Source organism: Grampus griseus, assembly GCF_964374135.1.
Source record: "Grampus griseus genome assembly, chromosome: 2".
Taxonomy (NCBI): domain Eukaryota; kingdom Metazoa; phylum Chordata; class Mammalia; order Artiodactyla; family Delphinidae; genus Grampus; species Grampus griseus.
Window position 1 is genome coordinate 99244802 of NC_139018.1, and position 16001 is coordinate 99260802.

A 16001-nucleotide genomic window follows, 5' to 3' on the forward strand; every position below is an offset into this window, starting at 1 on the left:
CAGTTTGTTTATCCACTCACCCACTGAAGGACAACTGTTGTTTCCAGCCTGCGGGGGACTGTGAATTGAGCTATACATTTTATGTATAGGTTTTTGTGCGAACATCAGTTTTCATTTTTCTACAGTAAACACATAGGATGAGATTGCTGGGTCACATGGCACAGGCATGTTTAACTTCATAAGACAGCACTGAACCGTCTTCTAGAGTGGCTGTACCATTTTGCATTCCTACAATAATGCATAAGAGTTCCAGGTGTTCTGTACCCATGTCAGCACTTGTTATTGGCAGTTTTGACATTTAAAAAAATTTTAGTCATTCCAATAGATATGTAGTGGCAGGCATCTTACTGTAGTTAAAATTTTTTAATTTGCATTTTGGTAATGGCTAATGATGTTGAGCATCTTTTCATAGACCCCTTAGGCATAATCCCTACATATGAAGGTCTCCTATTAGGCCCACATGTAATCAGTCAAGTTCTAAGTGTGAAAAACTTCATACCTGCCTTCTCTCCAATGAACTACTGTCTTAGCTTATACTTATTATTTTAGATTATTTCAACAACCATTTTACTGATTTCCTGTCTTCAGCAGCCCCCTCTCTCCCTGGCTCATGCTCACTGCATTCTCTAAACCTATCCTCTACAATACAATTACCAGTTATCTGTCTAAACAAGCCATGTCATTTTCTCATTTAAAAACTTGCTGGCTCTGCACTACTAACAAGATAAGACGAAGACTAACTAATTTATCAAGGTACACAGGGTCCTTAAAACATGGGACCTAGTTAACTCTATGGTTTTAGCTTCGGTAACTCCTACCCATGCAACCCATGTTTCAGCCATAGCAAACCAATGAGGCTACCTCTTTTAATCTTTTTGTTTCTGTACATTTTAAGCTCCTATAATTGGAATGATTTTCCTCCATTTCTCTACTGGGCAATTTTTTAGCATACAGTAAAATTAGTCATTTATCCTCTGTGCTTTCAGAGTAGTCTGACTATACCTCAATTTTGTCTATCAGCACATTTTCCTATGAACGCTGATAGGTCCTCCAGGCTGAACTTAAACACTTCGGAGGCAAGCATGCCATTTTACATTCAGGTTCCTTGTGCCCAATCCAGGGCCTGGTGAGTATGTGCATTCAATCAATATACGTTAATTTTTAAATTTTAAAAATAATGGGGAACACATACATAGAAACTTCTGAGAAAAATGTGTATTGTATGAACCCTAAAATTAGAAATCTTGCATTTCTAATTGGCACTATCTTCTAGGCAATGTCTTCATGAGGAGTTAGAAGAAATCACAGAAGTCAAAACTGCATGTTGTGGGGATGGTTTGGATTTTGCAATTAATTTGCTGGTAATTAATTTACACTAATTAAACGGTAACTGCAGCCCATTATCAGTCATTTCTAAATGGAGTTCAACTGATTTGCAAGGCCAAAGAGCTTCTGTGTTATAAGCCTTCTAGTAGGGCCCAAGAGACCAGCCCCAGGAAAGCATAGGAGTCTCTTTATCTGAGACCTATTGAGTTCCATAAAACACTGTACTCACACAGTGCTAATGAGGGCTTTACAAACAGTACTGTAGCTCTTAGAGCCCACTGTAAAGCTCAATGATAGCAGCTGAGTGGGCTGAAAAATATTCTCCTTTCGAGTGACTATTAAACGCTCCTGGCTTCATGCTGTCGATTCAAAGAACAGTTTGTGTTATGGGTTTATGGAATCCATGGCTATGTTTATTTCTTTGATCATTTAAAAACATAATATTTAATTAACTTGGCACTATCACAGTTACCTAAAATGAGATGACCAAAGTAAGAGTAATTAGGTTTTCTCAGGGGATAGAATATGTTATTAGATATATGACTGGATGCCTCCTGAGAGTTTACTCAACCCAAAAGAAACATAAATTAAAACACTTTAACTAATACAGTTATAGAACTGGCTTAAAGGGAGGCATAAGCCAAAGGTCCAAATACCTTTCCCTTATATGTTAAAATGATAGTTTTTTTTTTTTTTCCAGATATGGGATCAATATTACCTAACACTTTGTAAATGATTTTTGAAGAGGGTCTGCACAGTGAAATTTCCAAATTTGCTGATCTGGTGGATATTATATTATACAATGATTATAATCCCCAAAAGTTGAGTATAAAGCGTTTAAAACAACAGAATAAGCTGTTTTCTAAAGGAATTTTAATTTACCATTTGTGTACATGGAAACTGCCATGTACAGTAGGGACTACAGCAAACTTAGAGTATAGACTTTTATAACATGTGTGAACCAGAAAGTAAAAAGAAAGTTCACAAAACCTCCTCTTTCAGGGAAGAAGCAGTTCTGAGCTGCTTTTATGTCTCATTTCTCTATATTATATTCTACACACTGCAACAGAAAGATATTTCTAAACATAAATCTAATCAGGCCACTGACTTGCTTAAAATCATTTAATGGCTTCACACTGCCTTAGGACAAAGCCCAAATTCCCTCATGTGCCTTACCAGGTGTTGGCCTCTTGCAGGCCTCTCCAATTTCACTCTGGTCATAGAAACACTTAGTTCCTCCAGAACATGGTCTCCCTCACCTCCTGGCCATCCCACATAAATTCCAGCATTCCCTGAGTATTTCCTGGGTTCTGCCATTCCCTCTTTGTAAAGGCAGATTTACCCTGAAGCTATGAAGCTTAACTTTCAGAGCCCCTGACCTGCATGGGGTCTATTAAGGACACTGTACTACAGTGTATTTTTATATTATTTTAATTTATTTTATTATATATTATTTTATCAGGCTCCACATAACCTGTATCTGCCCCTGCCCCTTTGCCTGCCTAATACTAATCTTCCTTTAGATCTCAACATAAATGTTATTTCTTCTTGAAAGCTATCCCCATTTTAGCCCTAAAATAGGTCAGAGGCCCCTGCCAAGTGCCGTAACAGCAATCTGACATCTACTAGCAAGGAGTTCATCACACTTTATTTTAATTGCTTACTTAATTATCATTCTTCCTCCTAAGTTCCCCAAATGCTATGATTATGCCTACATTAAATATGGCTGTGTTCTAATGTAGGGACTACCACATAGTGAGTGTGAATGAGAATGAATTCACACTGAGAATGAATCTGTGAATGAGTATCAGTGGCAAACAAAATATAGAAACGAAGGGCCCAAATGAGAAGATTATACCTGAAAGCCTGTGATTCATCCACTCCTTGGATGTTTGGGAAGAAATGTACTGACTGAATGATGATACTCATGAAAGGCCATGTTTTTCTCCATGTGTAAGCTGAGAAGTATGGGGAAGTGTGACTAGAAGCAAGATAAGCAGTAAGAAGTGCAGTAAACATGGACTAAAGAAAGGTTTAGTAGGAACAATAATTAAAAACTATAATTGGCTTGACAATTAAGAGAGTCAGAAATATAGGAACCTAGAAGGCACAATAACAAATTTCTGAAAGATTTCCAACAAGAATAACAAACTAGAGCTAAGAGTTATTAAGTTATAAAGAAATAACACTGGCTATTTAGGAAAAATACTACTAGGTCATCTAGACCAGTGTTTCCACTTTTATGTGCGTACTAGCCACCTAGTAATTATATTAAAATGGAGACGGATTCGGTGGGTCTGGGGAAGGGACAGGGCGAGCCTGAAATTCAGCATTTAAATAAAATTCCAGATTATGCTGCTGATCTTGGGACCACACTTTAAAGAGTAAGGACTATAAAGTCTACAACTGGAATTGGCAAACCATAGTAATATGGTCTACTGTCTTTGGGCTACCTGCCAACTAAAAATGGTTTTATATTTTTGAGTGGTCAGAAAAAATTTTAAGCAATATTTTGTGACACGTCCAAATTATATGAAACTCAAATTTTAGTCTCCATAAATACAGTAAGGCTTTTTACTGGAACATAACCAACACCCATGCATTTATGAATTTTCTATGCTGCTCTGTGCTACAGTGGCAGTGGAAGAGACCATATAGCCCACTGTATTAGTCTGCTTAGGCTACCATGACAAAACACCATAGACTGGATGGCTTAAACAACAGAAATTAACTTCTCATAGTTCTGGAGACTGGGAAGTCCAAGATCAAGGTCTGGCAGCAGTCCGTTTCTGGTAAGAGCTCTCTTCCTGGCTTGTAGACAGTCACCTTCTCATTGCCTCATACGGTGGAGAGAGCTCTGGTATTTCTTCCTCTTCTTCTAAGGGCACCAGCCCTATTGGATTAGGGTCCCACCCTTAGGACCTCATTTAACATTTGTCACTCTCTCAAAGGCTCTATCTTCAAATACAGTCACATTAGGGGTTAGGGCTTCACCATATGAATTTGGTGGGAACATAAAAATTCAGTTCATAAAGCCCACAAAGCCTAAAATATTTACTATCTGACTCATTACAGAAAAAATTTGCCTGGCCCTGGTCTAGACCCTTGTTTCTCAAAGTGAGCAGAAATGCAAAAATTTCAGGCTTCACCCAGACCTACTAAATTTTAACAAGGTCCCTGGGTAAATTCATACACATATTAAAGCTCAAGAAGTAGTGGTTTCCATATCTAATGATCATGGTAAGTTATATGGGAAAAAAACTTTTTTAAATACAGATTTTCAGACTCTACCCTGGGAAGAGAACTATGTTATTGTAAAAACAACTACAACAGCTAACATTTGTTGAGGACTTACAATGCAATTTACAATGCAATGTTAACCCTTATGTGTATTATGTCATTAAATCTTCCTAACATTCTAAAATAACTATTATTATTATTATCCCTATTTAAAAGATTAGGCAAAAAACGAGGATTTAATTTGTTAATAAGCTGTGGAGCTTGTAAGTTAAACCTAGGCAGCAGACATGAAGCTTAGTCAACTGATGTTTTTCTTTTAACTATCAGTGCCACGTGCCTCCCATAACAAAGCACTGTAGATGACGCACCATGGGAATGACTGACACCATTTGGGGTCACAAGAGGATTCCCAGAAGAGTTAAGACTTAAAAGTTGAGCAAGATTTTTTCCAGAGAGAAGAGATAGGTCTCCAATTTTGTCCAGAGAGCATTAAAAATATTTTAAAATGGAAGATTACCTTTCATCCTAGAAGAAGAATTTAAGGAAAGATAAACAGATGATTAACTGTAAATTTTGTATAGTTCTTACAGTTTCATCAACCTGCAAACATTCTGTTTTTAACTAGAGGTAGTTGCAAATTGGCAAATGAAAATCTTTTTATTGTCTTTATATAGCAGTACGTTTTTAGTAATGGGATTTTTAGAAGTGGATGCTCCATTTTTTGAGGTATTGGTTTTTTAAGTATTTTTTTTAAAAATTTTAAGTATTACGGTTCTAAAATGTGATTTGAATATCAATCATATTTGGCATTGTTGGATATTGCAGAGAAGGGAATTTTCAAAAATTTTTACTCTCTTGATAAATTAGGAATAAATAGTTCAGTGTTCCCTAAAGTCTGTGTTTAAGTTTCAGCATGTTTTGTCTTGATAAAAGATTAAACACAACGTAATAACTTAAAAGATATTTAACAGTGAAGGAAGTGAAATACAGTACTTTTTAAATGTTCCCTTTGTTATGTTATAATTTGTACTCACAGTCAATTTTATGGCCTACATAGTAGATGGTTTCCAAAATCATTTCTTTAAGAAGTCTACTGACTTCAGTTAAATGAACTTATTTTGTAATTATTTGAAAAGAATGAAAGAACACAATCAGATACTGTTCAGAGCAACTATTTCTACTAAAAGTGAAAATTAACTGTGGTAAAGCACAGGAAGAACTGAAGAGAGGCAAAAAATGTGAGGTTATGTCCCCAAAGATCTTTCCTGTGGTAAACGACAGCAATAATGTTAATGGAATTTTTCCACCAAACCTAAAAATGGTCTGTTAACAAATAAATGCAAAGTGATCTCAGAGAAACCAATGCTGCTTTATGAAGTCAAAGCTCATCTGGACAGAATGCTTAATGATATTTATGTTGTCGACTATACATTACTTCAGCATGGAAGACTCCTGGCATCTATAATGACATTTAAACTGGTAGTCAATATCAAAGCACCAGATTATTTGAAATGAATTTATAGGCTAAGTCAGTATGGAACTATACATTTGAAATTATTCATAATTAGGAAGATTTTGTTATAAAATATACTGTATTTTTTACTCCGTCTTATGTGAAATTTACAGACCAACCACATTGTAAGGATTTTCACCTGTAGCATGTTTCCAAAGACTTTCTGAGTGTTATCTAAGGCTTCCTTGTGTGAGAGGGGTGAGGGAAGACAGTCTCTGAAAAGACTTTGGCTTGCTTTAAAACGTGACTTCCATATTTCGTAAACTGAGTGATTCTAATTCTCTTCGAAACAAAATCGCTATTATAGTAAGGTTCACAATGACCCCTCTCTGCTCGAAGTGGTCTCAAAGTGGTCTCCTTTATGCCACAAAATCTTGTTCTGCCTCGACTAAAGGAAAGCTTACAACTTTCTCCAGCTATATCAACTTGGCTCACCAGTGCTAGTTGTTTTCTTTCTTGAGATATGTAGCCACACAGCCAAATCCTATTCTACTATAGTGAAAGATAACACCCAGAAATCTGACTTGATTTTACCATGCTTCTATACAAACTGGCTAAGGGACTCTAAAATTACATCATTAACTAGGGACTGTTTCCTCAGACTCCTACTCCCAGCAGAAACTGGGAGTTACAACTTTAGATTTCTCAAAAAACGATCTGAGTTTTGAAGGTGTGATTTTAAATATTTTGGATCTTTACAATCGGTGCTAAATAAAATGCTCATTAATCATGCTCGCTGTGAAATTTAATAGCACAAATTCTTTGACAAAAAAGAAGTTAAAGATTATCTAACATCAGTGTCCTAAATGCTAAACAACAGCACTATCTAAATAATCCCCCCCTTTTCACTCTATTCTACACAGACAAAACAATTAAGAACAGTTTCTGACAATCAGCTTATGAAAACAGTCCTCTTGCAATTAGAAACTCTAACTTCAGAATTTGAAGCCAATTTCTGAAATAAACAGACCAAAAAAGGAGGAACAAATTATTTCAATCAGTGTATCATCAGGGAACACAAGTGTGCTGTTAATTTTGCTTCTGTTTATTATGTGATGAATGAAACATTTAAAAATTCTATTTAAAACTGAACCAAACACTTAAAGTGCCAAGGAAAAAAAACTAAGTGAAAATAATTACTACGAAGATGCAAAATCTTGAAGAAAACCACAAACCACAATTTAGAACAAATCAAATAAACATTAAATCACAAGCCTAGTGCTTTTTATCCAACTCCCCCAAAGTAAACCACTTCCAATAAAATCAAACTGTATATATTGAAATCATTAAACTAAAACAAACTAACAACGTCAAAAAGACTTCCACTGCTCTGCCAATATTTATATTATACTAATAAAGACACAAGAGCCTTTTTTAGCCACTTTAAAAAACAAAACATTCTACATCTCAGGGAATTGAGCTTTGAGGGTTTACAGTAAAATGTTCTAAAATAACTTTCATTACTAAGTACAATTAAATTTAGTTAATCAGAAATTTGGGAGAAAATTGGACAAGTGATTCAACTTAATCTTTTGGTTTAATCCTTGTTTTTAGCAGTGGTCACATCTGTTACATTTTTTTAATCCAGTGCTATAATGCCTTACTTTAAAAAGAATTTAAAATGCTTGTTAAATGAATTGAAATATATGAACTCATTCACCTATTTCTTTCTTTCAGAAACAAAGAACTGTATGTATTACTAAGGAGAATGTGTCCCCAAAACATACTTTTTTATTGAAAACTTCATTACCTGAAGTGGAAACAAAAAGGGCAATCAGAAAGGGGATTAGCATGAAAATGAAATTTTGAGACATCAGTTTCCTACTCAAATTGACACTGAATCAGCAAACAAAAGCATTTAAATTTCGTTTCCAAGACCACTTAGTAAATCTAGTTCCGGTTAGAGTATCTTTAATGTGCAAAAGCTCAGTAAAAGCAAGTATTCACCATGTAAGACACAGATAGGGTTCCCTTAACCTACTGCCCTCTAGACATATCACACTCTGTTAAACAGGCAGCTACCGCCAGATGCTCTCGCTAAAAATGGTCACAGATGGTCAGTTGTCCAGTTAATAGAACATACTGCTCTCCCAACAGCCAAAAGTAAGACGGAAAGGAGTGAGAGCTGTTAACACTTGCCTGCTTAGTGGGTTAAACCCATTAGCTTGTAGGCCCCAAGAGTGACTTTGTAGAAAAGGAAGATGAGACCTTAGGGTTCTCAAGATTAGAAGGCATCTTAAAGGTGATCTAGTCAACAGCTGCACAGTGCTTGAATCCACACAACTGCATCCCTGCCAGTCAGCTGATCCAGCCCTGGACACGGCAACTCCAGGGGTATGGAACGGGCCATCTAACAAGAAAGCCCTACAGCTATGAGAGAGTACTCTGCAACCCTGCACTGCAATTACTCCAGCCACCCAGTCTGACTCCAGTCAGGAGACACGCGGCTATTTTAATAGATGGGGTATATTGAGTATAACAAAATCATTTCCTACTTTTATGCACTATAAAATGATTTAAAATCCTTTGCAAATGGCATATGCAAAGGATTTTATGACATAAAAACACAGGCAGTAAATATATGCGATTTATTTTCAAAACATAGGAAGAAATAAAGGTATGTAGGATGGAAAGCCATGATTCAGAGATTACAAAAAATTTCAACAAAAATCAATGGATCTTCTTCATATATATGCCATCTGTAGAAAAATTTTAAAGAATTGCTTTTAATTGGCTAAGTTTTAAAGAATTGCTTTTAATTGGCTAAGTTTTAATAAAAATAAAAAAGTTCTCTAAACTTTTCACAAGCACAGCAGTCTTTTGTTTTTTTCTAATAAATTATTCATCTGTTTAGAATAAGCTACCTATATGTTCAATAAGACTTGTCTAACAATCTACTGTTTTATCTTCAGTGTACGTACACTTCCTTATCAGTGAAGAAATTGGAGGTACTGAGTTTGATTTTTCATTAAAAATTGTCTCAAATCCTGTTTCTTAACTTGATACTGACTAAAATTTTCTTGACTAAATGACATGCATGTGGAAAGGGAGGGCACCCTGAGAAGGCATGGCTAGAAATAAATGCTGCTGAATGGCTGACAGTAGGTTGGGCTAACGTCATCTGAGTATCAATGGCTTAAGGAAGGTCACCCTGGAACATATGTAACTTCTCCTCATCCTTTATAAAGCTGTGTGACAGGGATCAACTGTGAAACTTATTTAACCTAATGCAGATTCAATTAAAATCCAACACAACAAGATTACGAGCAAAACGGCACCTGAAAAATTACGGCAAAGAACTGCAAGATGGGGTTCTGCGTCCCTGGGTCTGAAAACTGATTCCCACCACTGCTTCTTACTGCACAGGGATTTGGGTCTAATGCTGTTCTCACAGCTTGTGCTGTGAGGCCAGGGGAAAATAATGAAGCAGTCCCCTGTGGGACCCCCGTGCCTCTTCCCTTCCTGCACTCCAAAGGGCAGTCTGTTACAGGGAAAGCCAGAGTGCTTGTAAATTTCCATTATGTGCAGAAGGTGTGATAACAATCCAGCAGGAATTTAGTTGATGCTGCTTTGTGCTTACGGGTAAAAATCTACTCACAAGCAACAAACAGCTAAGTGTGCATTCTACACCTTGAGTACGTTTATACTCACACATTTACTGTAGTTATAAGTGTCTTTACTTTCTACTAAACATGTTTTCATCATGAAATCCTCTCACTGTGCAAAAAGAGGATGAATAGGGAATAAAAGTGTCTTTCAGAACTCTGATGAACCCAAACACAAAATTAAGTGCTTTTTCTTTAGTGTTCCTGGGTTAGAACTACATAAAGTAAATATTTACAGTTACATGGGTCATATGTAAGAGCATTATTTTGTACATAATTTACATATCTTTCACACATGCAAAATAATACACCTACCTGGCACTCTCAGGCAATTTCTAAGTTAAACTTAAATTATTGTGCATTATCTGATCATTTGGTGATATTCCTAATTTTACATTTCTATTCTACATCCACCACACAGTCACAAGAATTGATCAGGATCTCACGCCACCAGAAGTAAACTTTAGAAAGAAAATCGATGCCCAAAGGTGGGGAGAAGATAGAAAGATAACCTGGTTATCTGACATTGTACCGATTCACTCACAGTGGTGAGTCAAGGACCATTCACTGACTTAAGCAGTAGAATATGCACAATGATGTAGCAGGGTCAATTCTTTTCTTTTTACCATTAAGTCATTACTTCTGCCTTATATCCTACAACTTTTTTCCCAATTGGTCAGGGAGGAAGGAAAAAAGGAAAAACAGTACAGGTTCACTCACCTAAACCACTGAGAGTATAGAGAAGGTCATTGGTAGCTAAGAAAATGGGTCCATTCTCCTGCTGCCCTTCTTCTTTGTAGTACAGCTTGTAGCCCTGAATGGTTGCTGTGTTCTCAGCATCTTGTTGCCACTTTACAGAAATGGTCGTACAATTCAGAGGCTCCAAATGTAACTCTGGAGACTTAGGGGCTAGAAAAATTCACCAGATGAATAAGAAACTCGTAATGCACATGAAAACACAGAATAGTATATAGCTCTCTCTGTTTTAAACCAACAGTTGCATAAAAATTCAATTCCAACAATTATACTTTACCTTAATGTTAAAAACTCCACAATGATATTAAATTTTGAGACAGAATTAAAAATATAAAATACTACCTAAAAAACTAAGGTATATAAATAAGAACAAAATTACATGTGTATTTTAAGTTTTTTCAAAGAAGCAGTATGTGTTTCCTAATTTTGACCATCCAATATTCCCCTGTGATAGAACAGGCATTATTATTAATCAATTAACAAGAAAAAGCCCAGTCATGTTACATTCCACATTAGTAAAAGAGGAGGCGGGTCTGGAACTTCCTAGTATTACGGTTTTTCTATTAAAATGATAATTAAAAAAAATATATATGGCAATGATATTAATTAGGTCTCTATTAATATATAACTTCTGGTAATTCAATTTGATTTGGACCCATCTGTCTTTGAAGGATCTGCTAAGTAAACATAGAGTAACCAAAAGTTTTACACACTAATGAGCTCCATGCAAAAAACTACTCAATAGAAACTTTAAAATTTTTTTCAATTAAGCCCATGATCGATGGAATACTTCAATTCATAAGACAAAATTTTAAAATGTAAACATAAGTTAGATAAGAAAAAAAAGAAAAATACTGTGTTTTTCTTCCTCAGTAGTCAACATTTACCTTTCACGCTTGTAGCTTTGGGTGTCCTGTGTGAGGTCCATACTGAAGACTCTCCCAGCCCTACTCTGGTGGCAGCAGTAATCCTCACCAGGTAGACACTATCAGGTTTCAGGCCCTCTAACAGGTGCTCATGAGTGGTCCCTGGGAGCTCCAGAACTTGGATGGAGTTGTCAGTACTCAGGCGGAAGGACAGGCGGTAGAGGACCACCTGGCCCCGCCGATACTTGGCTGGGATTGGCAGCCATGAGACGAGAATATCGGTGGGACTTCGGCTTGTCAAACTAATTTCAGGAGGTCTCAGGGGAACTAGTCATACAAGAAAACAGGTTGCTTATAAATATTTAGCATCAAAATTGTCAACTAGCACACCAGTATTTACTGAAGTATCTTAACAGCAACACATCACATAATAAAGGAGAGAGAGATACTTTCAGCCCTAGCTGAGGTTTCCAGTCAAGCAGAGTACAAACCAGAAAGAGGAAGGAAAAAATAATGAGGGAGGATCCGATATAGAGAACCAAAGAAAGCAAGGCTTTCACTGCTGTTGTTGTGACTGTTCTGATGTTCTTTGGGATTAATAGGAGCTTACTTAATATGAGAATACTTCTCAGTAACCCTAACCAAAATGTCTTAAAACAAGGAAGAGAGAATTACAGAAGAATGGAGAAGCTTAGGACACCAGGGTTATAACCTGACAAATAATTTTAAGTGTTTAGTAAGAGTTGTATCTTAAAAATTAGTGTGAATTTTGTATTCCTAATTATAATATATGGCACTTAATATGAAAACAATGTTTTTTCCCTGTAAATAATTCGAATACAACAGGCAGTCCAGGAAAATGAGCCAGGTAAACTGGGAGGCAGTCTAATATTAAGAGCTAAGATGGGTTCTGGAGTTAGTCTCTGTGTAACTGAATCCCTGTTATATCAATTACTACTGTCTGTGTGTGATCTTGGCCAAATTAATTTCTCTGTGTCTAGGTTTCTTCATATACAAAATGGGGATGAAAAGGTAGGCTTTCCTACCTCAAGTAATGGCAATTATTTGTCCAATTGCTCAAGACAAAAACCTTGGTGTCACCCTTGACTCCTCCATACACTCTCCACGTTCAATCCTATGACTCTACTACTCACACGGCCACCCCCTTGGTCCCTGCACCATCACCCTTGGCCTGTTTTGTTGCAACAGCCCCCTGACAGATTTCCCTGCCTCTGCCCTCTTCTTCACCACCTAGTCTCCAATACATTTGCTGTTAAATTGCAAGTCAGATCTTGTCTCTCTTCTGCTCAAAATAGCTCCCATTTCACTCACAGTAAAAGCCAGAGTCCTCATTATGGATTCATACACAGCCCTACCTACTTATATGGCTGGTTCCTCATTCATTCTGTGCCTCATCTCCTACTGCTTTCTGCTTGTTCCCTCCAGTCCAGCCGTGCTTGTGCTTCAGGCCCTTAGCAATTTCCATGTCCTTTCCTAGAATTCACGTCCCCCAGTCATTTGCCTAGCCAGCTCCCTCATTTTCATTTCCTTCAGGTCTTCAAATGTCACCTATTACATGAGGTATCTCTGTCTAAAGCCTTACCCCTTTCTCTGCTTTTTTCCCCTTCTCCTCAACACTTATTACTATCTAACAGAGCCTATCATTGATTGTTTATCTTATTTATTGTTCCTCTGTCCCTTCTCCCACAACAGAGAGTAAGCTCCACAAGGTATGGGACAATTTTTTGTCTCTTTCATTCACTACTAAATACTGAATAACACACAGCACGTACTCAATAAATATTTGTTGAATGAATGAAATAATAGGTAGGAAAGGGAAAACCAATCAAGCATTTCTGAGTCCTTTATGTGTATGAACTCATGAATTCTCACAAAGACCCAGTGAAGAAAGTGCCATTATCATTTCTACTTTATAGCTGAGGACACTGAGGTACAAAGAAGTCAAATCACTTACCCAAGGTCACACAGCTTGTAAGTGAAGAAGTAGATCTAGAGCCTATATTCTTATCCCCAACACCCTACTATCTCTTATATAACAATGGTTCTTCTATCATAGGGTTATGTGGGGATTAAAGGATATAAATGGAGGGAACGTTTTTAGAACACGCAGTGTTAGACACTCCAAAAGTGTTAGTTGTATCTGACGGGCACACTAGGAGACCCACACATCTCAGTCTGAGAAGTACAGGCTGAGGAAATGGGGGAATACTGATGCAGAAAATTGAAAAGCAGTGTCAGAAGTCCGTATGTTATCCAGAAAACAAAATGAAAATTAAACAAAAAAGTTGCAGAATTAAGGAAAGGTTTAAAAGGAGAAAAACTTTGAGATCACAGCTTAATTGGAATTGGCAAGCTTTAACCAGTAGCTTGCTATGCTAAGACACATTTTCTTGAAGGGTATGGGGGAATACACCTCATATACCAAACAAACCCAAAACAACTACAACAAACACCAGCCTGTGTTTCACCTTAGATATGCATGTCAGAAGTTGTTAAATGTAATTAGGTAACCAGAGAGGTCATGGTTCACTCTAAAATGGAACAGACTCTTAAACGAAAACTGAAATGTGGAATTCATCATCCAGATCAATGACAATTTTTTCATTTAGTAAAAGTCTGAATTTATAAACATTTACACAAGTAGTAGTATAGAGATATAATAGATCTGGGACCAAATGGACAAAGAAAAAGATGTGAGAATCATTTATATAAAAATGTTTTGAAAACTAAAGGTGGACCATTTCCTGAGGGTGCGAAAACATGTGTAAAGGAAGAATAGTATAATTAAGTATATGTTAAACAATCCCCCTTTCACACTGCAGAGTACAAAAATGGGCCATGGAGAGGCCCTGAAGAGAGAGATGAAGAGTCAGAGGAGGAGAAACAGTTCTCCAGCACTATTTTAATGGATAGAATTTCCCACCGTTATAAGAGTATATGGAGGCCTGCCCTCAAAAGGACAGCAACTCAATTTCCAACCCCAGGTAACAAACTGAACAGGCAATACTTTCCTGCTTGTGCAGAATAAGCACAATGTATCTAAAAATAAACTAACTGCTATCTGATTTTATAAGAATTTTTTTAGCTGACAAGTACTAAACTTCTTAAACTCCCAGTTTCAGAAGTCCAATGCCTCTGACCTCCAGTCATTACATACACTCAATATGTAACTGTCATATTTTTTCCCGCCTAGAGAATCTCACATTTTGTTCTCCTCAGTAAAGAAAAGAAAACAAACCAAAAACCCTGCAACGCACTTACAATTTAAACCAGGAACTTGAAGAAACAGAAGGACAATTTTGTTATTAAAATTTGTATTACGAATTATAAATGAAAGTGCTCTTCATCATGTTACTGCCAAAAACTGAGAGTAAGATTTGAAATGGTAAATTAGCCTGCTGGTTATCACATTTGTTTTTGTTTTTAAACCAAAACCAGGATATTTTCTCTGAGTTAGAACACATATTCATTGAAAATGATAAAGTATATTACTGTTCATGCTGAGATGACCCAGAGTCACGTTTTCTTACCATCCTCTAAAGTGTTCTGTGTCACGTGGTCGGACATCTGGCTGGCTCCCATTGGCATATAAGCCACAATGTAGAAAGTATAATTGCTGGCAGGTTCCAAGTCATCAATAAGATAATGAGTTGTGTCATTTCCGATGACTACTTGATACTCTTCATTGTTTAAACCTAGGTTAAGGAATCAGTGTCTAAAAATTATGAATATTCAAAATAAAATTAACAAGACCATTACCATTTTCTTCCACTATGAAACACTGGTCCTTGGATCTCTCTGTTATCTTTTGTGACCCTTTAAAACATGTGAATAGGAAGGTTTTTATTTTCTAAAAGTAACCATGTCTTGTTACAAATTACTAGCTTGAATTTTTCCTGAATAAATCAAACTGAAAACAATTAATCTTCTCTAAACATCATTTAACATCTAGTCAAAACCCAGAGCAGAGACAATGTACAGCAGTAACACAACAGAGTTTAATGCTACAGAACACTGTAGCTCATTAACAGTGTAAATTTTACTTGCTTAAACTCATGGTTTCCTTTTTTCTTTTAAACATAAATGGAGAGACAGTAGGGAATGTAATGGCTCTACTCTTTATAAAAACAAACCAAACCAAAAGTTGTCCTGCAAAAGATCTCATTTTGCCCCTAGAGATTCTATTAAATTTGACTGACACAAGTTGTTCTTTTTACTTATATTGAAAGCAAAAGAACTGGGAGGCACAGAATGTGCTTCAAAATGTTTTGTTCCACAATGAGGTTTTTTTTCCCCCCCCTAGAGAGGAAAAAAATTCTCAGCAATTCTTAATAAAATATGCATAGCAAGGTATAGAAGAGGATTTGTCTTTGTGGGATTTAATTCCTACAGAGTAAACTTGTAAAGTGGAACAAGAGCACTGGCAGCTACTGTGCTTTGCGAACAATTCACAGTAAATGCACGTCAACTTAATCAAAACTCTCTAAGGATGGAGCCCCTTCTCTCCACACTGGATTTATAAACAAAACAGAAGGCAAATTCCACTATTAAGTTTTCCCACATTTCTGAATTAACTTGATAGCATTTTAATTAGACAAGATTACAGGCATTTCACAACAGACTAGCTAATGGTTCGTTAATTAGGAACTGCATAGTACGATTTCTGACCTACCA

The 16001-nt window shown here is 36.5% G+C and overlaps 1 protein-coding gene across 1 annotated transcript in view; it reads right to left on the bottom strand.

Annotated features, from left to right (window-relative positions):
• The window catches only part of PRTG (protogenin), a gene marked incomplete at both ends in the record, with an annotated part of 128126 nt that overhangs the window by 49008 nt on the left and 63117 nt on the right, over positions 1-16001 (bottom strand). The window contains 3 exons of the mRNA XM_082648982.1: positions 10405-10593; positions 11328-11633; positions 14858-15022. Coding sequence (XP_082505108.1) covers positions 10405-10593; positions 11328-11633; positions 14858-15022 — 660 coding nt within the window. The remainder of the gene's footprint in view (positions 1-10404; positions 10594-11327; positions 11634-14857; positions 15023-16001) is intronic.